General features: G+C 41.0%; 1 protein-coding gene across 3 annotated transcripts in view; it reads right to left on the bottom strand.

Annotated features, from left to right (window-relative positions):
• Nucleotides 1-24621, bottom strand: part of osbpl5 (oxysterol binding protein-like 5) — a 51837-nt gene that overhangs the window by 16755 nt on the left and 10461 nt on the right. For 2 of the 3 annotated variants that reach the window (XM_088997274.1, XM_088997275.1), the window contains 7 exons: nucleotides 17663-17814; nucleotides 17450-17523; nucleotides 5817-5897; nucleotides 5493-5594; nucleotides 4345-4548; nucleotides 3648-3732; nucleotides 3008-3170 (listed from right to left, as the gene is read on the bottom strand). In XM_088997274.1, coding sequence (XP_088853400.1) covers nucleotides 3008-3170; nucleotides 3648-3732; nucleotides 4345-4548; nucleotides 5493-5594; nucleotides 5817-5897; nucleotides 17450-17523; nucleotides 17663-17798 — 845 coding nt within the window. In that variant the 5' untranslated portion in view covers nucleotides 17799-17814. Of the gene's footprint in view, nucleotides 1-3007; nucleotides 3171-3647; nucleotides 3733-4344; nucleotides 4549-5492; nucleotides 5595-5816; nucleotides 5898-17449; nucleotides 17524-17662; nucleotides 17815-23514; nucleotides 23610-24621 lie in introns of all 3 variants that reach the window. The other variant, XM_088997273.1, reaches the window with a different exon arrangement.

The following is a 24621-nucleotide window of genomic DNA, read 5'->3' as shown; positions in this document are numbered from 1 at the left end:
GGTTATCTTTTTAAGAAAAAGAAGGATTTTGGGTGCGCAGTATACAACGGAAAATACGGTACTTCTCTTTGACTTTTCCAGACCTTTGCATCTGTTGCACTACAAGTCAAGTTGATGAGAAGGTTTCTTCAGCCGTCATCTGTACAAAAGTGAAGGTTTCGGACGTTTCGCCTCCTATCCAAGAGGCTTCGTCAGCGAACTAAAGTCTGACTGGTCGTATCCAGGGGGAGTGGGGGTAATAGGCCAGTCGTTAGTCAGGAATGTAGGAACAATCAGTGGGGCCACAGGGAGGGTTCCCCTGCCCCCCCCAACCTGAGAGTAGGGACCTATCATAGCTGTGTCCGGCGCCACCATGTCTGGACATTAGGGATATATAAATGGGGCCGATACGACCAGTCAGACTTTAGTTCGCTGACGAAGCCTCTTGGATAGGAGGCGAAACGTCCGAAACCTTCACTTTTGTACAGATGACGGCTGAAGAAACCTTCTCATCGATGGACCACTCTTGTACGACTGAGAGCTTACACAGACGTACAAGTCAAGTTATCACAATATACACAAATAAATTCACACCCCAAGCTTTTGATAAAATCTGAATTTCTACAATTGTACCCTACACTGCATTTTCAACATAAAAAAAAAAAACAGAACAAAAAAATGGCCAATCGGAGCTCTGTTCTCTGTGCACACACAATACAGTATATTAAAAGAGCTGATTTCTTCATGAAATTTTTGTCATTCCACATTTTCCACTTCTGGTTTCAGACAATGGAGAAAGTATGAAACAGTGAGTGAAATGTGGTCCGCTTCGGCGACCTGTTATCTGTCTCAAAGCTGCACAGACGAAAATGATGGCATGCACACTACAGCTTTCAGACATGCAACAGACATGCAAAGGAGACAGAGAGGCGGAAAAAGCACACTCGATATGCGGTATATAGCAATACACTCTGACGAAGGCGGAAGTAGTCGCCGAAACATGTCAGCTATTTGAACACCTACACTGTCTGTAAGTAAAGAATCTGCTTAATATTATATAGCGATACAGAACTGAAAAGTCTCCAATTGCCATTACTGTACTTAAGTCTGAAAAGTCAGCACATCTAGTGACAAAGTCATACGTGGAAACACAGGAAAGCAGAACAATTTAAAAATGAGGCAGAAAAGCACTACAGCTCAATGTTGCCCATTGACGGCAGGTGAAACCAAGAGGCACGAAGAAGCAGAGGGAGGAAAAATCATCCTCATGACAACTAAAGCTTTTCCTTTTTTGTGTTTGTTTTCCATGACTGTAAAATGACTGTAAAGTGTCCTTGAAAGTTTTGAAAGGTGCTTATAAATTAAACTATTATTATTATATAATATATTATATAATACGTATAGTACATAATAATATATATTATTATTAGTATATAAATCATTTTCCATGTTTTTCAAAATATGTCGAAACCCTGAAAGAATAGTTTTAAAGAAACTCAGTAGTTTGTAGGTAGTTACAATATAAATACAGTCAAGTGTTTGTAATGCCCCAGAGAAAGTAGAAGAGTAAGTCCAAATGAAAAGCCATTTTACAGACCTGTCATTGGATGTCAGTGCACCAGCTACGCTCCCACTTAACAAACTATGAGACCTTTCAAGACTTGGAACATAAATGTTCATATTTAAAGAAAAAAGTCTTCTTCCAATGTACGTGACGTTCTCGTCGAAAATTAAACAACCAAGAATGAGGTTATCAGGGAAATATAGGAAACAATAAATGAGGAACTTAAACGGCCAACTTGACAGACCAGTGAAACCACATTCCGGAACCAAGTAAAATCCATAAATGATCAAATGTGGAATGACCAAAGGTTAAAATGTTCTGCATCACAGGCCCCATACACCAAACACCCAATGGCACATGGAAAATCCCATTCTATTCAAATGAATATGTTGCTACCAGTAAATCCAGAAGAGCAGGCGAGCACGTGTCCTCTTTCTTTCTGTACAATTGTCTTCAATCGTGAAAATCACAAAAAAAGATTACTGTCCTGTTTTCTTAACTGCTGCAAACCTTTGTTTGTTAATAATTTCTCAGAGGTGACACTTCTTATTCTTTTCTGAAAGACACATTGCTCACATTTTCCACGATTTTCCTGCTTCACAGTCACGTGACCCTCCTGGCTGTTGTCATTGGTTGGAAAACGCTTGATGATTACGTCATGATAAATTGAAACCACAGAATAGTGGGTGGGGAAATGGTTGCTTTCAGCAGCTTTACAATCAATGATCTTAACAAAACTCCCAAATGACAAACCAGAAAGAGATTCCTATCATGCCACGCTGATGGACGTACACAAAACAATGCAAGTGCTGCAGATTGCAAACCGGGGATTATCTTCTATTGGGATGGACTAGAAAGTAGCAACTACTAGCCCTAAAATCTCATGTCAAATCACTGAGCAAAAATGTCACACAAATTATGAATTAAATGCTTCAGTGCTATCTGCGAGGAATGGGAATTTTGAGCCCTCCTGTGAATAGCAAAAGAAATCTTCGTCATTGAGACCACACCCCCAAAAAAGAATGTACTTACTTCTCTAGTCCACAAGAGAGAAGCAAATACCATTTTGTCAAAATCTACTCAATTTACATTAACCTATTTTCCTGATTGCAAAACCACAAACATTCAAGAGTTAATTGCACAGAAATAATTATGGTCTTGTTCCAATTTACTCAAACATTTACTTAGGTGGAAATCTGGGCATATTTCGTGGAACATAAAGTTTTGTCAAACGGTGTATATGCACAGGTTAATTGAAGTTAATGCAAAAAATTGGAACAGCATTTAATTTTTCCGCCTGCCACTATTTATGAGTGGCATAAAGAGAAAAGCAATCTATATTTTTGCAGGAAATTAATATTTTTCTGAAGAATTATATGGAATTTCTCAATTAGAATAAGTACCACATACCTGCTGAGTCCCACTTACGTGCCTGCTGTTGCGTATGCGTATATTCTTACTTACTGCAAAAGCTCTGTGTCTGCTAGCGTGCCCGACTGCAGAAGGTGGAGGAAGTGAGAAGACTCAGGAGTTGTGCTGATATCTCCTTCTTTTCCTGACTTGGCCGTGAGCTTGTAAAGACTGGAGCAACTCAAAGAAAGTTCCAGCGCGTCCATCCAGCATCGGCCTGAAGAAGCAAATGAGTTTAAAAAAAGTATGTGTACAATAAATTAAAACAGAGGTCAAGACTGCCTCTAAATTGTTACATTTCGTCCCCAAAATTTGGGATACTGTAAATACATTTTTCATCTACTCGCACACATATGACCAGTAAATTTGCTGAGGTTAACTAAATGAATGCATGAATTAATAAATAAATGGACAAGTGAATGAATAATTAATTGAGTTATAATTGCCAGCCGCATCTGACTTGAATATTGTTTGTTGGTGACAATGTGACCTTCATGCCATTTAAAATTACTGCAATGAAATGAAAATGAATGACAATGTGAATATTGTATTTCATTTGGAAATCAATTTACAATGTTCGTTCCTAAATTCTCTACTTTCACACCTACACACTGCTACTAGTCAAAACAGTTAGCATGGTGCTCTGTGAAAGAAGGGAAATGTTTGTGTTACCCACTCCCAAACAAATTCTCACCATCAGACTCAGAAGACGCTCTGAAGATCAGGTAGCTGCTTGGTAAAGGCTGTGTGATGGAGCCAACATTTTCTCCTTTGGGACCCTAAACATAAAATACAGTAAAGTCTCGTTATATCGATATCAGATATATCGATAGTCCCGGGTATATCGATACTATTTCTATGCACGCACGGAGAAAATTACATGCAAACAGGGTCGGATATATCGATAGTCCCGGTTATATCGATATTTTTTCGGACTCCCTTGAGTATCGATATAACGAGACTTTACTGTATATGAAATATACAAACACATAAATAAATGTAAATAAATAAATAGACAACCGTCATTTTTAATCCTATGATGAATATCTCAAGGATGAGAGACAACGACCATTAATATTGTTAATCATTGAGGTACCATTATGATCCATCATTAAAATTTCCTTCGGGCCTAGTATCCCTCTTTTCACACACTGTTTTTGCATTTTTATGTAAGAGACAGGTCTATTTACAGCAAACTTGGTCATCACTCACCTGCCACTGAATAATACCAACCCCGTGACTCCTGTATGTGATACTTGTGCATGTTAAGCATTTAGTTATAGCTTAAGCTGTTGTTAAATCGCTATATAAATCAATATTGTATTGTATTGTATTGAAATAATAATTTTTCGCCAATCAATTGGAGCATCCAGACGACAGGCATTTCTGACCTTGACAGCCCAAATGGACTGATCAAGTGGATGGTAAAGCTTGAAACAGAATCCATCTTTCTTTGAGGGCCTCTCGATGAGCTTGCAGGCACTCAGCAGGACAGTGCCAACCCAGTGGTCAGTTTTGGGGGTCTTGTAGATCAAAAGAACACCAGGTTTCAGGGCACACCACAGCTTGGTCCAACTCTTTAAAGAGCCACGGATCTGAAAAACGCAATGGCGACAAATTGTCATTTTAAATATCATACCGCATATCAAAAATGGAGCACATGATACAAATAGCTATATGAAGAGCATCAATAAAATCAAATGTAAACAATATTAATTTCTCCATTATCTAAATACCTGGTACTTACGCACTGAAGAATATATATTTTCATGGGGTGAATGGAGAGAAAGATTTTAGGTCATTTTATTTGTAAGAACTATTATTGTCAAACGCTGATTACAAATCTGTTTTCTTCAAAGCACACAGTAGAGATAATTCAACCACCTCAACAACATGGAATACAAATATGCTGTTTAGGATATGGGTTATCTCAAGAAAAACAGTACCTGATGTGACAACTATTTGCTCTATGCCCAATAGTGTATGTATCTCTTTTGCATAGTTAATCAGGTTGTTGATTGCAGCAAGCGGAATTTTGGACCACTCTTCAATGGCTGTTTGAAGTTGGCAGGAATTGGAATATGCGGTCTTCTGAGTTGATCAGAGTGTCCTAAACAAGCGGAACTGACGAGCAATTCAGAGAAGCTCCTTTTATACCCAATTGTATTCACCAATGAAATTCTAAGCTCATGATTATTTGATAAAAACAACTGACGGTTTGAACATAATAGATCTTGTCTTTATTGTGTATTCAAATAAAAGTAGATAGAACAGGATTTGAAAATCATTGTATTCCCTTTGTAAATATGTTTTAAACAGGGTCTTGCCTTCACTGGGATTGCTCTTGCACAACTGCTGTTATTGAATCTAGTTAAAAAGGCTGCCGAATACAAAAATACTGTCATTCTCTGAGTGTCGAAAATTGTTGTTAGACTTACTTGATCTGTGTGCTCTAAGCATAAGGAATGGTCAGAGCATCTTAAAAAAAGCCAACAGTATTATTTTTGTCCAAATGATCTCAAGTGCGTAGGAAACTCACCTTTAGCCAGTTTGACATAATAACAACACTAGGGTCCTTCAGCGCGCTGAACAGTTCTTTGGCAGCCCGTTTCTTTTCTTGACGGTAATTCTGCTTTTGGACCTTTCAAAGAGGTAGATGACAGATATGTCAATACATTATTGTGCCAAGAACATAAACTACATAAAAGCAGAATCCAGTAAAAACACAATACATTCACAGTGCTGTGAAACATTTTGAATTTGATTTCATTGCGGATTTTACAATGTAAATTCAATTTTAATTGTGGATGACATGAGATCTTGATGAGACGATAAGGATGACAAGGATAGTGGATGTGTATACCTTAAGAGACTCTTTTCGAGCAAGCTTTTCTGTCGGTGAGGGACATTCCTTTTCCAGACCATTAAACATCCTCGACTCAGACTGGAGCAAACATGGAAGAGAGGTTGGGTGCAGAAAAACATCCATTAAATCTAATTTTGGGCAATTAAATGTATCATTTGAGAACTCCAGAAGACATAACTGAAAATCGTACAATGTTGTAGTGATGAGGTAAATGAGATGAGGAGAGAAAGATGAATCATATCGCTACGCTACAAAAAAAAAAAAAAAAAAAAAAAAAAAAAGAATGAACAGCGGCCACTGATAGCACCTTTGATTGCCCGTTCTTGCAGGTTTAATTTGTTCATTCTTAGCACCCTAGTCAGTAAAAATACTGTGCTAATGAGATAGTAGTGCAAATGCTCATAAAGATTGACAAGTACTGTTTAGATGTTAATTCTCATCCTGCACTGATGTCAAGTTATATTCCGTATTTTACACACTGCCCAGGTAGTCTGGGTGAATGTCAAAGAAGCCACCCAAATGTGCACACACATATCTGGCCTGGAGAGAAGTTTGACAGAGAAGGTCAGAAGGAATTGCATTGTGTATTTGTAGATCTGGAGAAAGCGTATGACAAGGTGCTCAGAGAAGAGCTGTGGTATTGCATGAGGAAGTCTGGAGTGACAGAAAAGTATGTCAGAGAGGTGCAAGACATGTCTCATGACTGTAAGACAGTTGTGAGGTGTGCTGTCGGTGTGACAGAGGAATTCAAGGTGGGGGTGGGACTCCACCAGGGGTCAGCTCTGAGCCCCTTCTTATTTGCTATGGTGATGGACAGGCTGACAGACGATGTTAGACAAGAATCTCCATGGACCATGATGTTTGCAGATGACATTGTGATCTGTAGCGAGAACAGGGTACAGGTAGCGGAGAAACTAGAGATATGGAGGTATGTCCTGGAAAGAAGAGGAATGAAGATAAGCCGCAGCAAGACGGAATATATGTGTGTGAATGACAGGTATCCAAGTGCAAGAGTGATGCTACAGGGAGAAGAGATAACGAAGGTGGAGGATTTTAAGTACTGGGGGTCAACTGTCCAAAGCAATGGAGAGTGTGAAAAGAGGTGAAGAAGCGTGTCCAGGCAGGCTGGAACGGCTGGAGAAAAATGTCAAGTGTGATAGAAGGGTGTCAGATCGGATGAAAGGAAAGGTGTATAAAACGGTGGTGAGACCAGCCATGATGTTTGGACTGGAGACAGTGCCACTGAAGAAAAGACAGGAAGTAGAGATGAAGGTAGCAGAGCTGAAGATGTGAGGTTTTCTTTGGGAGTGACCAGGTTGGATAGGATCAGGAATGAGGACATTAGAGGGACAACTCATATTAGAGGCTTTGAAGAGAAAGTCAGAGAGGCCAGACTGAGTTGGTTTGGACATGTCCAGAGGAGAAAGAGTGACTATATCGGGAGAAGGATGCTCAGCCTTGAACTGCCAGGCAGGAGACTGAGAGGAAGACCGAAGAGGAGGCTAATGGATGTTGTCAAAGATGAAGGTAGCTGGTGTGAGAGAAGAGGATGCACAAAACCGGGTTAGATGGAGGACATTGATTCGCTGTGGCAACCTGTGAAGGGAAAAGCTGAAAGGAAAAGAAGAAGATAATCAGTAACTACTTCTCACTGTTCCAGAGACCGTGTAAGGAGCCATTTAGTCCGTTTGAATCAGTGGTCTCTATACGGGATGCACAATAACTATTTCCACTGAGAAACAAAGACTTCCTGTTTCTTCTCCATGGACCAGTGACGTGCGGTGAGGTTCATGGCTGGTGAGGCACTGACGTCATCAGTCAGATTTACAAACATATGAACTCCACAGAGTAGCTTATTCACCATTTGATTGGCAACAGTTAACGTGTTTTGTTTAAAATGTCATGTCAGCATTCTTTATATACTGTATACAAACTGTAGCATAGAAAAAAAGAATGAAAAAAACGTTATTATCGTGTTACCTTTACTTATAAATGAAGTCCAAGTCTTTCTGTCTCAATGGAGATCACTGCCAGTGAAGAAAGTCGTCCTTGATAGTCCTGTTCTGACTGTATGTTTTCAGTCTTTTGTGCTGAGAATGGCCGCTCCACTGTTGCTGTATTAGCTAGAACAGTGAGCACGAGCTGGAGCAACTTTGTCGCTTCAGGAATAGTTTCGATGAGATCCTTCTTGGCCAAAAAGCTGAGAAACTGTCCAGGAGATTTACATTCATCCCTCACCGTTTGTGAGCTATACAGTCCGGTGTTGGTCTTCCTTTAATTATTATCTCCTGCTTCGATTTAAAGTCCAGTTTAGAAAATTATTTCAATTTCAATTGAGATATGTAATCCACCATTCTGAAAATAAGGCCAAGCAACACAAAAAATGACCGGATAGTTGCACTTAACTTGCTAACTACAGTAAAGTCTCGTTATATCGATGATAGAGTGTTTATGCACATTAGTAAACATATTACGTTATTTCATGTTTATATTAAGTAAACATATGTTTTTTCATGTTTAGCTTAGTATATATTATGAATTGTGCACGTTTAATTTCAGTCTAATTTAGTTAAATAAAACTATCAGTCTTATTAGTACAATAGCCGTGGAAGGAAAAGGCAGCGGCTCCAACTTCAATCTGAGACCCGCCCAACACTGAATTGCTCGTAACCGATTGGACGGGAAAGGTCGACTTGTTCGCAACTGATTGGACAACAGATCGCCACTCTGTATGTTTAAAAACTTGTCAGAGCGGGAGCTCTCTCTCTTTGTTCTTTGTGCTCTTGTGCTCATGTCTTCGTCCCACCGAGACGAGAAGTGCTTTCTCTGTCTCATTAGAATAAAGTAGTTTTTTGTTCACCATCTATTGTACTTGCTGATATTTTTATCAAGTGAACTCCAGACAATGCGCGAACCAGGAAAGACAAACGAAGTTTTAACCGGACATTAATTGGTGCCGAAAAACCCGTGCCAAGTCAACCTGCCTTTGCGTGAGGACCACATTGGGCGACCAATCAAGGCGAGACGGGAACTAAAGAAGCTCCTGGTGGTTGACCCGTTTTATGATTTTTTGACGGGAGATGCGCGTCAAATCTGCTCTTTGATTGGGGCGACCTACGGAAGAAACGAAGGTTTTTTTCGTTCTTCACTGAAGCCTGCTCCTGCAATCCTCCGCTCGAGAGACGGAAAGAATCACAACTTTCTGGTGGCGTTGTGGCTCCTCGCGTTCTGGCTGAAGGACGACACGGCAGCATTCAAAAGTTCACTAAGTAAGTAGCGCGCTAGCTAGCAGCCATTGTTTGAATGCATTGTGAGACCTCTTCTTGGCCAGAGACGGTCTCTTCCACTTGACTCACGTACGGACCGGTGTGAAGCGATTTTCGTTAGGCAAGGTGGCCAAATGAGAATACGTATGCCGGTGGAGGAGTGCATATTAATGTGCACGAAGTATCCACACGCCGAATTGTGAATCGGAAGTTTTCCAGCGAAAGAATATTGTTCACAAGGTGGTGATAGCTGGAATTCAGTTTGTGTGGTGGACCGCTTTTATTCTGAAGAGCGGAAGTGTTTTAGGGCAGCTGCTATAGTACTGAGTCGAGAGGAAAGAAATAAGATCAAAAATACATTCTTAACTTGGTTTGTCTATGCTAGCATCGTGGCACAGAGAAAGTTCTTTGTCTCGGAGAGAAAAAAGGGTGGGGGCGAAGTCATTTGAGCCGTTGGTGTGTGTGTGTGTGCGTGTGTGCGTAAGAGCATTCCTTGTCTGTGTGCGTGAACGCGCATCCTGGCTGAGGATTGGCGCGAATCACGCCCTTTGTTCTTGGGTTTGAATCAACATCGCGAGGTGTGCTTCCTTTCTTGTGATAGCTAAAGAAGGAATTTGTTGTTGCAATCGTGAAAATGGGTGCTATTTTTTCTAAAAAGACCCCAATTCATAGGGACGTAGAGTTTATGTCCAAAAAGTTCCCAGGTAGCGAACTTTATTGCAAGAAGTGGATGGACTGTAGTACGTTCTCTGGTTCTTTACAACTACAGCCTTTGAAGGAAGTCTTGTTTCGATTGAAACTTCAGGAAGCATCCGCGATGAAAAAATCTCTTGGAAAGATACGTGCCGAGATAATTGCCTGCGAAGCTTGGATTGCGCAAGCAAAAATCAGAGAGAGAGAAATGGAAGCCAAACGGATGAAAAAAGAGGAGAAAGCGATAGTTGCAATGTCTTCCAAAGTGCGCTCTGACGATGAGACTGTGGCTTCGTCTGTTGCACGTCCCAATGAAAAGTTGGTGGAAAATGGAAAGCAGCCATTGTTTCAATCCCCAGGGCTCCCCCACGGGAGGCGAGGGGGAGAGGCGGGCGGCTGCCCCGAGCAGGCGCCACGACAACCCCCCTCCTACCACTCCTTCTACCCCTCCTCCGCAGGGCTGAAGAAGGGGGAGGACGCCATTTGTTCAACCCCTGTGGGGCGGGTGGGCCCCCCTGGGTGGGCCCCCCAGGTGATGACTCCAAATGTCTGTTGGGCAGACCAGCAGAATGGAGCGCTTATGACCCCTACTGGAGGAATACGAGGATTGCAACCTGATATTAAAAATCAGATTGCTGCTGATTGTGTCTCTTCGCGTACGAGGAGCAAAGCAAATTGTTCTGGACAATTGTATCCGTTTGAAGAGTTGAATGGAATTGAAATGAATAATGGAAGCGACTGTGACGCTATGCCACTCATTCAGGTAGCAAATCCTAATTCTTCAAGCATACATGATCAAACTATCTTGGTTTATCGGCCATGGGGCGACAGTGATGTTGCAGAGGCGTGTAAAGGACTAGGTGATGTTGTTGAAAATGCAGAAAGTTGGACTGAGAATTTTGAGGAATTATGTGCTTCTTATCAGTTGAATGGACAAGAAACACTTAAGGTTCTCAGGAGATGCTTGGGACACCATTGGAATCGGGTGAAAGGTGACTTTACTGGGAAAACATCGATGGGAACGAATATGACGTACGAGGAAGCGTCAACCCAACGAAGATTGGTTTGTGAAAACGTCCGAACATTATGGAAGAAAACACCAAACTTTGGCTTAATTCAGAATTGTAGACAGTTACGTGGGGAAGATATTAACATTTTTCGGGGACGCTTGGAAAATGTTTTTCGAAACCACTGCTGTATTCCTGAATCTGCTGATGAGAATTCCATATATGTCAACCAATTCAAGCAAACATTTTTGCAGAATTTGACGCCGGAAATTGGAGATTTCATTCGCAAACATGATGTCCAACACCGGACTGGAAGGTTGGTTGATCTCATGGAATGGGCAATACACGCCCAAGAAGTGGTGAGAAAAAAGTGGGGAAATGGTGCAGATTCGCCGATGGAACATGTGATGGCATCTACCATGGGTAACATAATGGAGAACGTGTTATACCAGGATCGGATGAAGAGACGGATGCCGCACAATGATCGATGCTACAGTTGTGGCAGTGTAGGGCATATTGCTCGCCACTGCAAAAAGAAACCTATACCGAAAGGAAACATGGGAAATCTTACAGACCTCCACCATATAATACGCGATATGGTGAAGGACATAAAACAAAACATTCAGATTGACGCGAGGAACCCCATTTCAACACTGATGACAACAGTCACAACAGTGAGAAATGGAAATCAATAAAACCAGTTGAAATCTTGGATTTGACTAATGTGTTTGCCTTAACCTTACCGGAAAACGAAAAACCTTATTATTGGCTAAAAATCGGGAAAAAGGATGTCAAATTTCTTTGCGATAGTGGTGCATGCAGATCAGTGTTAAGAGACACCATTCCAGGTGTCACTCCGAGTCGACAACAAATTTCTGTGGTATCTGCAGATGGGAAAGTGACATTGTTACCGATTTCCAAACCAATAAAAATTTTAGATGAGGGACTAAGTCCATACAAGGTCACTATGGTCTTGAGTGGAGAGTGTCCCATAAATTTGTTGGGGAGAGACCTGTTACAAAAATTGCAAATAGCTTTAGTACCAACAGAAGAAGGGTATAAACCCAAAAAGGTTAATTTTCTGGAGTCCTTCGTAGTTGACGCTATGGGGGACCCAGTAAAGGTCGATTCACTAGAATTATCACTGATGGCCACTTTAGGGGCGGAGGACTTTCCAGACGTCCCTGCCACCCTTTGGTCATCGGGAAAAACTGATGTGGGCTTACTTAAAACAGCAAAACCAGTTGAAGTATTGCCTAAAACGACTTATCGACCAAGACTTAAACAATATCCATTAAAACAGGACGCTATTATTGGCATCACCCCTGTAATACGGGATATGGTGAAAGCTGGTATTTTGATTGAAGACCCAACTTGTGAATGTAATACACCGATATTTCCTGTTAAAAAAGTGGAATCTGGAGTTTGGAGAATGGTGCATGATTTACGACAGGTAAATAAATCCATACAATCACGTGCTCCGTGTGTGCCAGACCCGCACACATTATTGAACAGTTTAAAACCTGACAAAAAATGGTTTACAGTGATTGATTTGAGCAATGCCTTTTTCTCCATTCCGTTACACAAAAATTCACGTCATTGGTTCGGATTTACATTTAATGGGAAAAAATATACATATACAAGATTACCACAAGGGTTTACAGATAGTCCTACAATTTTTTCACAGGAAATGTCTTCGTGTATTGCTGATTTTAAACATCCTGAATCTTCTCAGATTCTTTTATATGTTGACGACATCTTAATTGCTTCACCGACTGAAGATGAGAACAAGACTGTATCAATAGCTTTGTTCCAGTATTTAGCGAATACAGGTAACAAAGCTTCTTTGGATAAATTGCAGTTCTGTCAACAAGAAGTAGTTTTCTTAGGACATCTTTTGTCAAGAAAGGGAAGAGAGTTGACAACTAAGAGAAAACAGACAATTTTGCAGGTTCCTCGACCTAAGACGAAAAAACAGATGATGACGTTTTTGGGACTGTGCAATTATTGCAGAACTTGGATTCCGCATTATGCACAAGTTACCCAACCATTATTGACACTTATATACCAAGACGAAATGGCACTGAAAGACTCTATTCAGTGGACCGAAGAGGGCAGTAAAGCATTTACAGAATTAAAAAATTTGATAGCAAACACTAGCGTCTTAGCTTTACCTGACTATGACAAACCTTTTGTTCAAACAGTTGACTGCAAAGACAAATACATGACTTCAGTCCTGTTACAAAAGCATGGACAAAAGCTGAGACCAGTTGCATTTTATTCTAAAAGAATGAATCAGATCCAGGCGCTTTGTTGGCAAAATGGTTGTGTGAAATGTTGTACAACAACAAAGAGGTCCACAGCACATGTACTGCCGCAGTCCTGTGTTCCCTTTGCAGGAACAGAGAGGCTGCTGGGCTCCCCGAAGGCGCTGATCAAGGTCTGCACCAAAGTCGGAGGGGCCATTCACCGTGCTGATAACCACGCCAACTGCCATCAAAATCGCCGAGAGATCCACCTGGGTGCATCAAAGCCACTGCAAAATCGTTCACCAACCAGATCCGGAGCAGGTGGAAGAGAGACGGAGCCAAACCACTCAATAGCCATGGGTTTGGTCCACATCATCTTGCTGTATGAATTAGTGGAGGCAATCCAGATGACGCACGTAAAGCCTCCCATTCCATCAGCCTGCCAAACTCCACCATTGCACCCAACGATGACAGAAAAGTGCCCTAGCATGGCACATCCTGTAGCCTGCTTGCCACTACAAGATGCAGGAATCATCTCATTTCCTCTTAACATCCTCAGGAACGAAGCACGACAAACGGGAAGTGATTACCCTCATGGTTCTTGGTACGCTCGTATCAAGTCAGGGAAGACTTGGACCACTGGTTGGGACTCCGTTGTGGTCCATTCTGAGCCCAAAACAAAATGGGTTCAAAATAGCTGTGCCCAAGAAGCAAAACGAATTGTCAGAAAGATAACTCAAGGGAACTGGTTAGGAACTGGAACTGGCACAATGACAGATATCCAACTCGTTATCGTAACCCACAAGGTTGCGGGATGCATGGACTTGAGACTCTGTCCTGATTTTCGTGAACATCACACTGGTTTTCCTGTAACTATATGCATGTTGTCATCTTTGACAACACCAGTCGTGACATCGCCTTTCCAGCGCAAACCGCACATCAAACCGACAGCCTGGATGGAAACACCTGACAAAAAAGCCCAAAATTCAGATGTCATGGACGCATTATATCAACCATTTGCAGGAGAGAAACATGACTGGAATCCGTTGTTATCAAACACGTGGTATCGTTATGCTACATTAATTGCTAAACAAAATAGGAAAAGTAATTGTTTTGTTTGTTCTTTTATGCCACATTCTGTAACGCAACAAAGAGTGCATTCAAAGGTATTTGGAGATAAAATGGCTCGAGCTGCGTATATGTTAATATCTTCGCATAAACCTGATCAACATTTTCCAGTTCTTCGCAATGCTTCGAGAGGAGAGATTGTTCCAAGTTTGGATACCATTTTGGAAACTGAAAATCAGGTTATGACCGAGAGCGGATTGCGATTACCAGTATGCGTTGCAATGTACGGTACAGGTCAAAATCTAGGTTTTATAGATGAGAATAGATGTTTATACGTGCTACCGTTAAACACCAATGTCACCATTTTACCTGTATCTTCACATCTTTGGTGGTTATGTGGTTGGAAAGTATATTCTTTTATTCCTCCGAAAGCCTACGGTATGTGCGCACCTGTTACTGTGACTGACAATACTTTCATCATTACCAGTCGTCCAGCACACCATCATGTGAAAAGAAGAGTGTCGTTTAAGCCCCACGATTCGATCTGGGGAACTGATGTTCCAGAACAATTCAAACACCATAGCACGGGAAGTAAGGTAATGTTAGCTCTTTTTCCACAAATTGGAGTAGCTAAAAACATGCTACGAATTGAAACAATTGACTACAGGTTTCAAGTGTTTGTAAACGCCAGTTTGGAAGTAGATGAAATGCAAAACACTGAAATTGCAGCAATTAGACAAATGGTGCTGCAAAATAGAATGGTTTTGGACCTTTTGACCGCGCCACAAGGGGGCGTCTGTGCTATGGTGGGTGATACTTGTTGTACGTACATACCCGAAGAAGCGAATTCCATAAACATGACTGATGCTCTGTCTGTTGTCAGGGATCTCAGAGATGCCATGGCCAAAGATCACCGGCCTGATCAACCGTGGATCTTTGACGGGCTCTTTGGGGGCTCTTGGTATAAGACTTTGCTCAGACTGTTTATCCCATTCGCAATTGTGATTGTACTTATTTTCTTAGTCATTGGTTGTATTATTCCATGCTTAAGAACAATGCTAATGAATATGATAACTAATTCTCAGGTGAATTACGCAAAGGTTTTGTATCAACAAATGCGTGAAGGGGACCCAGTGTTGTAGCTAGGGATAGTACACCATGGCCAGAGAGTGGTTGCTCCAAAGAACAAAAGCAAAAAAAGAAAACGGAGAGCCGAGAAGGAGTTTTCCTCATTAAAAACCCTCAAAAATGGAGAGGCTATATATCACAGCAGCAAAATTGTGATAGAGGTTTTTCGCCTTCTCCATGGTAAGTTAAATAATATTAGACGTTGGATAGATGAGATTAGAATGGTTCCCTGTGCAATTAGTATGACGTGCATGCATGAAATCTTTTGGAAATGTATGAACTGATGTTTAAATGTACAACAGGAGGGAATGATAGAGTGTTTATGCACATTAGTAAACATATTACGTTATTTCATGTTTATATTAAGTAAACATATGTTTTTTCATGTTTAGCTTAGTATATATTATGAATTGTGCACGTTTAATTTCAGTCTAATTTAGTTAAATAAAACTATCAGTCTTATTAGTACAATAGCCGTGGAAGGAAAAGGCAGCGGCTCCAACTTCAATCTGAGACCCGCCCAACACTGAATTGCTCGTAACCGATTGGACGGGAAAGGTCGACTTGTTCGCAACTGATTGGACAACAGATCGCCACTCTGTATGTTTAAAAACTTATCAGAGCGGGAGCTCTCTCTCTTTGTTCTTTGGTCTCTTGTGCTCATGTCTTCGTCCCACCGAGACGAGAAGTGCTTTCTCTGTCTCATTAGAATAAAGTAGTTTTTTGTTCACCATCTATTGTACTTGCTGATATTTTTATCAAGTGAACTCCAGACAATGCGCGAACCAGGAAAGACAAACGAAGTTTTAACCGGACAATCGATATCGGATATATCGATAGTCCCGGTTATATCGATACTATTTCTATGCACGCACGGAGAAAATTACATGCAAACAGGGTCGGATATATCGATAGTCCTGGTTATATCGATATTTTTTCGGACTCCCTTGAATATCGATATAACGAGACTTTACTGTATTTACTGTAACTTGCTGTCACTAATTCTATTATTCTGCAGCCGAGGAGTCGCAAGAACAACCTGTAATCACCAGCGCCCCGTCATGAGGCAGGAGAACTATGTGCCTCACCTATGCACACAGTTTTGATAAAAAATAAAATAAACACTGTAGTACGGTGTTTATAATGTACAGTGACTGTACATTATATACACCAGCTAAACTGTAGAAATTTAGTTCATATACTAAAAGCTTTAATAGCGATATGCAAAGGGACAGCAATGGGGTCTCACTGCAGAGCAAGCCAGCACAGTTAGCATAGTGATTGCGCAATCCACGATGAGGCTCAGCCAGCTGGTGCCTCACCGCTCGTCTCTACTTAGTATTTGAACGGTAAATGTGAAAATTCAGCGATTTTCAAAAAAAATCCAAAAATGGTGAAGTTAAATGGAAATGAACGTTAAAGTGCAAATCACTAAATAAATATAACGGTTTATTTATTTATTTTTTTTTTTGATATTTCCATGATGACAGCTGAGGCACAGCCTCACCTGCCTCCCCTGACTGCACGTCACTGGTTTGGACATGTCCAGAGGAGAAAGAGCGACTATATCGGGAGAAGGATGCTGAATCCTGAACTGCCAGGCAGGAGACCGAGAAGAAGACCAAAGAGGAGGTTTATGGATGTTGTCAAAGAAGACATGAAGGTAGCTGGTGTGAGAGAAGAGGATGTACAAAACCGGGTTAGATGGAGGACACTGTTTCGCTGTGGCAACCCCTGAAGAAGAAGAGTTTTCATTTTGAAGTTTTCGAACATGAGAAAAAAAATCTGCATGGAGGAGAACGGAGACCGCAGTAGAGTGGGGGGCCTCATTTCACATGTAAACACCATGACAGAGGACAAAGCAACAACAGGAGCATAAACAAGGTATTTATATGCCAGTGAAACATATATTAATTAATCCTACTTGATATTTACAAAAAATACAGTAATAAGTGAAACAGCTATGATGACTTGAAACAACATAAGACAAAGGGACAAAGCGCACAGCAATATGAGAGGTAGCACAATGTCTAAAATATCTGGGTTACAGTTAAAAGGCCTGTGGTTTCCACATGGCCCTGACAAAAAGAATTGCATATTTTCTTTTCACAACCACAGTAATATGCTGCAAATTTACCCAAAATAATTGATCGGGTGGCATTGACAAGAAAAAAAGATATTGGAGAACCTGTGAGGGAATTGCCCAAATGGGTTCTTACCTTGCTGCCTGGTGATTGGGCAGGACTAAGTTCATTTGTCATCATGGATATATCTTGCCTGTCTGTCTCACTGCCTGGTAGGAACCAACAACACAGTCACACAGATAGGCACATGAACTGAAGGAGCCAGTCAGCTGACAAGACTGTAAAAGCATGACTGGGCCAAAGTGGCTAAAGAACAGCTGCTTGGGCGTTTTGTATGTGGCTTCTTACCTGAGCTGAGGTTGTAGAGGTCATTGTCTCCTCCACAAGAGAGATTTCTTGTGAGGGAGCGTGGGTCAATTTTGGATGGGGAAGTTGCATTTGGACACAAAGACGAGCGACGGTGGTACAAACTCTCTTCCTTCATCCTAACAATTCACCCTCTGTGAAAAGCAAAGGTAAAAATGACACAACAGAGGAAGATATGAATAAAATATGCAGTGGCCATATTGCCACACATACCGATCTCTGAAACTCAACCCTGCACCCACCCTTTGTTGCATCTGTCTGGACTCTAATCCTTTGGTGTGCCAACAAAAATAAATACTGGAGAGTAACTTGTCATTCTCACTATATGACACACATATATAAGTAGCGACAAGCTGTTCAGACTGCACACTGTCTTTGAATGAAGACAGAATGTGTTCCACCCCCTGATCACTTCATTCACTTCCCTCATCAATCTCAACAGACAGCTCCCAGCAAATACTACTCCCAACAGGCTTTCCGAGCTGTTATATAAATGGCCCGAGCTCGGCAGACATCCACAAGAAGAGTGCTGTGGATTTAAAGTGCCTCAATGAACTAATAGGATGCATCTCCATGGGGCAATAGTCAATTGGGTGTTTCAAGACAGACAGAATGGCATTGCAATTTGAGTCACTTGGTCTGTTAAAAGTTAGCATCTTGGTGTTGTATTTTTTTCCACCATCAGACTGCATGAGCACTGACAAAAAATAATGTATATCCAATCTTTAATAGCTGCTGAGGGTCGTGACTCTCAGAATACGGATGATAATACTTGTTTATAATTTGAGACTGGTCAATTAAACTGTGAGCAACAAAGGTAAAAAAGTCATAGGTATGTGTCATCTCGAACTGTTGAGAAGGCCATACTGTGTTCTCCAGATATGTACTGTATTTTATTTTATTAAAATTCACTAGAAATAGGCTAATATAATGAAGCTTTGTGAAATGTCCTTTTCATTCTGATTTTTGTGGGGAAAATGAGTCAGAGCCTCATAAAATAGACAATATTGGTGGCACCTGTTGGTATACTGGATTCATAGATTAGATTAGATAAACTTTATTGGTTTCACAGGAGAGACATGTACAATTCACAGCAGCAAATTTATGAAAGGAAAAGAAAAAGTAGAAGAACAAAATATAGGAGCTGCTGTAAGGGCAGCCACTATCTTCAAAGAGATGTGATTAAATTGATCAGTCTTACACTTGTGTCTGTCTAATGACCCACAATGGACATGTGCAACATTTTATCACTGTCCCAGTAGTATGGTCTAAGCAAGTTATGTTCTATTCAGATTTTAATATTTTTTCTTTATGCAGGTAGATTGGGGTTACAGACATGAAAGATGGTGACATGGAAGAAAAAGAAAAACAATGTTTTTCTATTAATACATATTTATCTGGGCATCCGAATGGTGAGCACGTTGACCTCAAACTGCAGAGGTCAAGGGTTTGATCCCCAGTCCGGCCACCCTGTGTGGAATTTGCATGTTCTCGTGCCTGTGTGGGTTTTCTCTGAGTACTCCCGTTTCTTCCCACATTCCAAAAACAATCATGGCAGGCTGACTGAACACTCTAAATTGTCCATATGGGTCAGTGTGAGTGTGGATTGGTTGGTTGTCTGTGTGTGCCCTGTGATTGGATCAGAGAATGGATGGGTGTTTGACTGTGTATAACCTGGCCCGAATTGCAACTACTTTCCCTCATCTGGACACATAAAGGTTAATAAATAAACAAAATATAAACATGACTTTCTGGACAGTATTACGGAATTTGAAATTACCACAGGATGAAGTCGTTGAAATCTATAACTGTGTTTGCCTGGCGAGATGTACATAAGTAAAATGAACATTACAATTGAAACAACTTTTTATTTGTGCAGAGAAAAAAAAAGAAAAAGATACAAACAAACAAACAAACACAGACAGAAAACTTACAAAAAATAAATGGCAATTTCTGATGCTCTCTGGCAGGATACATGGTCATCTTATATTCTGGTGAAGGCATGTTTAAGGGATTTCAACGCCTTTTCAGCCAAAACTGAATTTAAAAAAGGACCGCCATTGTTCTGTCGGGCTGGGACAATCCATAACCACATTGACTCTTTTACCCTGGTACCTCCGTGAAGACACGTGATATGGCTCAGAAATTGAATGCCAGCATAGCAGAAAAATATCCAGTTTAACCTGGCGGATGACAGTCTCTTTTATGAGAAAATTATTTCATTAAGAAAAGTGAAGAAACCCAACAAAAATAACCTTTGAAGGCCAACAATTATTTTACACTTGGTTCATAGCTGCCAAACCTACAAAAATACACTTACAGAACATCTATCCATCATTTTTCTAAACTGCTTATCCTCAGAAGGATTTCAGGCATGCTGGAGCATATTCGAGTTGTATTGCAGGGTTCACCGTGAACTAGTGACTTCCACAACAATGTACATGTATCTATATTTTCATACTTTGAAAATATATAATCTTGAATTATTGAAGAAACATTGCAGCCAGGGTCCACACATGATAGGCTTATGTATGCATCCAATGATTGTTAATTGCAGAAACAGGTCCACATCAGAACTGGAACAGCTTTGCGTCTTCGGGCCTTGAGATAATCTTACCATTGACAGAGAAATTCATTCCAACCTTTATCAAGATATTTGTGTGCAAGAAAACGAAAGACCAACAATCTGCCAAAGACATCCTGACAAAGGAGCATATGGCGATAATGAATCGCAGGACAAAAGCAAATAAACAAATTAATAAATTCAATGGAAGAAAATACACCTTTGAGGGTGGCTCAAGCAATGTACTGACTGCAGCCTGATTGAGATGCTGTGGTATGATCGAATTAAAGCGATTTACACCAGACACCCCAAGAATAGTGGTGAATACAAAGTGTTTGGTGAAGAGGAATGGTCCAAAACTCCTCCTTACCATTGTATGGGACTGATCTGCAACTACAGTGATACCTCGGCTTACGAACGCTTCAACTAACGAAGTTTTCGCCTTTTTCGGGAAATACACGGAGTGCCACTGTAGCTGCCGGACTATTTTTCCACACCCCTTTTCTCTGAGTTCATACATCATTTGTTATCACAGATACTTTTGCTGTTATGGGACCGAAAAAGACCCCACCAGAGGCTAGTGTTCAGCCAAAGAGGACACAAAAAAATTACGGTCGAGCAGAAGAAGGAGTTCATCGAGAAACATGAACGAGGTGTGCGTTTGTGTGACTTAGCGGCCCAGTACCAGTATGCTAAGTCGACCATTGCTACCATCCTTCGGAACAAAGAAGCTATTAAAGGTGCGTGTGTTGCAAAAGGTGTTTCCCTGTTGTCTAAGCAACAGTCCTGGGCAATAGAAGAGGTTGAAAAATGTTTGTTAATTTGGATTAACGAAAAGCAGCTTGTCGGCGAGAGCGTGAGTGAAGCAATTATCGCAGAGAAAGCACGGCAAATCCACTCAGATATCGTCAAGAAGCAACCTGGAAGTTTGTCATATAGATTTCAAGGCTAGCCACAGATAGTTTGAGAACTTTAAGAGTCGGACAGGGATTCACAGTGTCATCCGTCATGGTGAGGAAGCGAGTTCTGACGATAAAGTTCCGAAGCTTACGAGGGATCATTCCTCAAGATGGTGGAAGAAGAAGGCTACCTTCCTCATCAAGTGTCTAATGCTGATAAAACCGGCATTTTTTGGGAAAAGATGCCGGAAGAGAAGTGCGTCACTGGGCATAAGCCTATGAAAGATAGGCTAACCCTCCTTCGTACAGTCCTTATGGAATGTGACTCTCGCTCCCACCTCCTCCCACATCATTCCATCAAGCCATCAACGACCATCACAAAGGTAAATAAAACGACTTTATTATGTAGTACAGTTTATTTCTTTAATTACAATACCATAGCACGTTTATTATGCATAAAATAAGGTAAATTTTGTGTAGTTTTAAAGCTTACTTAGTAGAAAATTTATGTTTTATGGGGATCTGGGAACGGATTATTCTCATTGTAATGGTTTTCTATGGGAAATTAATGTTTGTAAGACCTTACACACACTTTCTGGGAACCAATTAAGTTCGTAAGACAAGGTATCACTGTATATAAAGGCAAATATTTACATTAATCTTCCACACCGCACGTTTGTTTGGCCTTTGTTTGAGTTTAAGAAACGGTACTGTGATGCAGATGTAAATCAGATTAATGTGGAACAACCGTGAAGGAAAAAAATGACAAGGAACCATACTCAGACAACACTCAAACGACTTCTACACACTTTATTCGAGCATCATAATTATAGACAGCACACGGTACAATTAATGTCATGATCTGGTTGCACGTCCACGTCAGGCCGAGACCTCTTTCCAGGTGACCGTCCAGGGTGACACTCATATGCTGGAGAGGCAACAGTTGCCGTCTCCACCATTGTTCCCTGGCGAGTTGGACCTTTTGGGAGACTGTTGGGACTTCTGGAAGCAGTCCCTTGAAAGGGGGGTACTGTCATGCTCTGGTTGGCGACCAACGGATGGCGCTTTCGGCCCCGCTTTCGGCCCCGCCTGCGGCCGCGCAGGTGCTGGTCGTTCCAATCAGTGGCAGTCAAAAGGACTTCCGGCACGACCATTCGGTGTCGGGTCATAGTATGCAATTGTATGCATTGTGCATTGTGTATGCATTGTATGCTGTGCATGTGTTTGTTTCATCTTGGCAGACTTTTACTCTTGCTTTTTTCTTTGATACTTTGTATTTTTCTGTTCAGATAATTTAATTTTTTAGATTTTGTTCCTGATGACTTTATTTTAATACAATTTCTCAAATACAACCTGCTGCTCCCTCCTGCCTGCTTTTTGGGGTCCACAACTGCCATCACCACCTTGCAAACCGTGACAATTATCTTGTCAGAAGTCAGCAAAATACACAATTTTGTAAAGATAGCTGGCAGAAAAAGAAGCACTAGTCATTTTACTTTCAAACCATATGCAAGACGAACAAGTACTCTCAGATAATCTCATCTTAATCCATCTATAGCAAGTCGGCCTGGTGGAAAATGAAACATTTCCTGCCCCCTGATTCTAAATAAAGCACAGATATGTTCTTAGTTCTGTGAAAGTAATCTTCTTTGACCCAGCGATATGCACCACAAACGTCAATCCTGTCTCAGCACTCAAAATGGTTTATCATTAACCCCTTCCCCATTTTTTTTTCTTTCATCAGACAATTTTTAAAATGTATGTTCGATATCAGGGGTCGGGAACCTTTTTGACTAAGAGAGCCATAAAAGTAAAATATTTAGAAATGTTTTTCAGTGAGAGCCACACTCCCACGGGGCGCGCGTGCACGCACACACACACGCATGCAAACACGCATGCAAACACGCATGCAAACACGCACGCAAACACACACTCAAAGACGGACGCATGCGGGGCCACTTTTCAACAAAATGTCAGAATGTTATTTAAAATAACTTTGTGATAGTACTCACCATTAACATGAATGGTTTTCCGTTCCTCGTAGGTGAAGTTCCTGCTAGCTAACCTGCACACGGCTCATAAGCTTCCAGACTTGCTATCTGCAATATACTTCTCGCAGAAGTATATTGATGCTAACGTTAACATGGGGCTTGTTAAAATGTCACTGACATTCAACTGTTTTATTGATGGTATTGTTTCAGTGCAAATTAGAATCAGAACCTTTACTCTCCACAAAGGCGAATGCTCCGGTGCACTCAAGCTGAAGTGCACTCGTTGGGCTCATTTAAAGGGGCGTTTAAAATATCCTGTGACTGTAAAGTGTCCTTGAGAGTTTTGAAAGGCGCTTAGAAATTACATGTATTATTATTTACCTGTTTCAACTTGACGGCCGGTATCATCCAATCAAAATTGCGCTTTCCGCCAACCTAGGTCAGTGTCATCCAATCAAAATTGCGCTTTCCGCCAACTGCAGCTCCAACGGGAAATGAACGGCAAAGAAACGGAAATATGTATTTAGTTTTATTGGCGAGCCATATGCAATCATCAAAAGAGCCATATATGGCTCGCGAGCCATAGGTTCCCGACCCCTGTTCTAGATGGTATTGTTGATGCTGGCTATGAAAACAGTTTGTAAATCATGCCCAGTTTGTTCAGCAAAACGATTAGTCTCTACCAGAACATAGTCAAGAATCTTGTTATCAATAAAAAGACTGAAGAATTCTAATGGACTCCATTCTGCTGGGTTTTCACCAATCGTTATTCTAGGATTTGCTGTGAAAGGATATGCTCCTCTGACAACTTGAGGCTTCTCCAAGCTTTCCACTCACCTCCTACTCCTCCTCCTCCCCTACACTTGTCAAAAAATAGCCATTGTATGATGAACTGGCAGAGTTATCAGTGATATTCAAGCTTCTAAGGGAAGGTTCATATTCACTAGCATCCGTTGAACTCGACGTTAGGGGTGTAACGCTTGAAAATGCTATAAAAAATGAATGCAAATGTGGATGCAAACAACACTGTTACAACGACAAGGGCTGCCGGAGCAAGTCTTGTAACAATGTGCTTGAAATCCCACAGCTCTTCTCTCCCGTGAGAATACTCGTTTAACACGTAGAATGGCTCGCAAAGGCTTAAAATTGCGGAGTATAGATATGAATGTAACTGGTTTTGAAGGTAAGGTTTTAGACGAGTATACTCGACAAAAAAAAAAATTGTGAAAACGTGTATACAGTGATACCTAGGCTTACGAACTGAATTGGTTCCCAGACAGTGTCTAAGGCAAAAAGTGTGTATCCCAAAAATTAATTGCCCATAGCAAACCATTAAAATGAGAATAATCCGTTCCCAGGTCCCCATAAAACATAATTTTCTACTTTCTAATTTTCTACGCCTTCTTCTTCTTTTCCTTTCGGCTTTTCCCCTCAGGGGTCGCCACAGCGAATCAATGTCCTCCATCTATCCCGGTTTTGTGCATCCTC

This window comes from Hippocampus bargibanti, linkage group LG05 (genome assembly GCF_051943395.1).
Source record: "Hippocampus bargibanti isolate YZ-2025 linkage group LG05, ASM5194339v1, whole genome shotgun sequence".
NCBI lineage: Eukaryota > Metazoa > Chordata > Actinopteri > Syngnathiformes > Syngnathidae > Hippocampus > Hippocampus bargibanti.
Note: the sequence above shows the minus strand (reverse complement) of the source record. Positions and strands in the feature narration are given on the sequence as shown.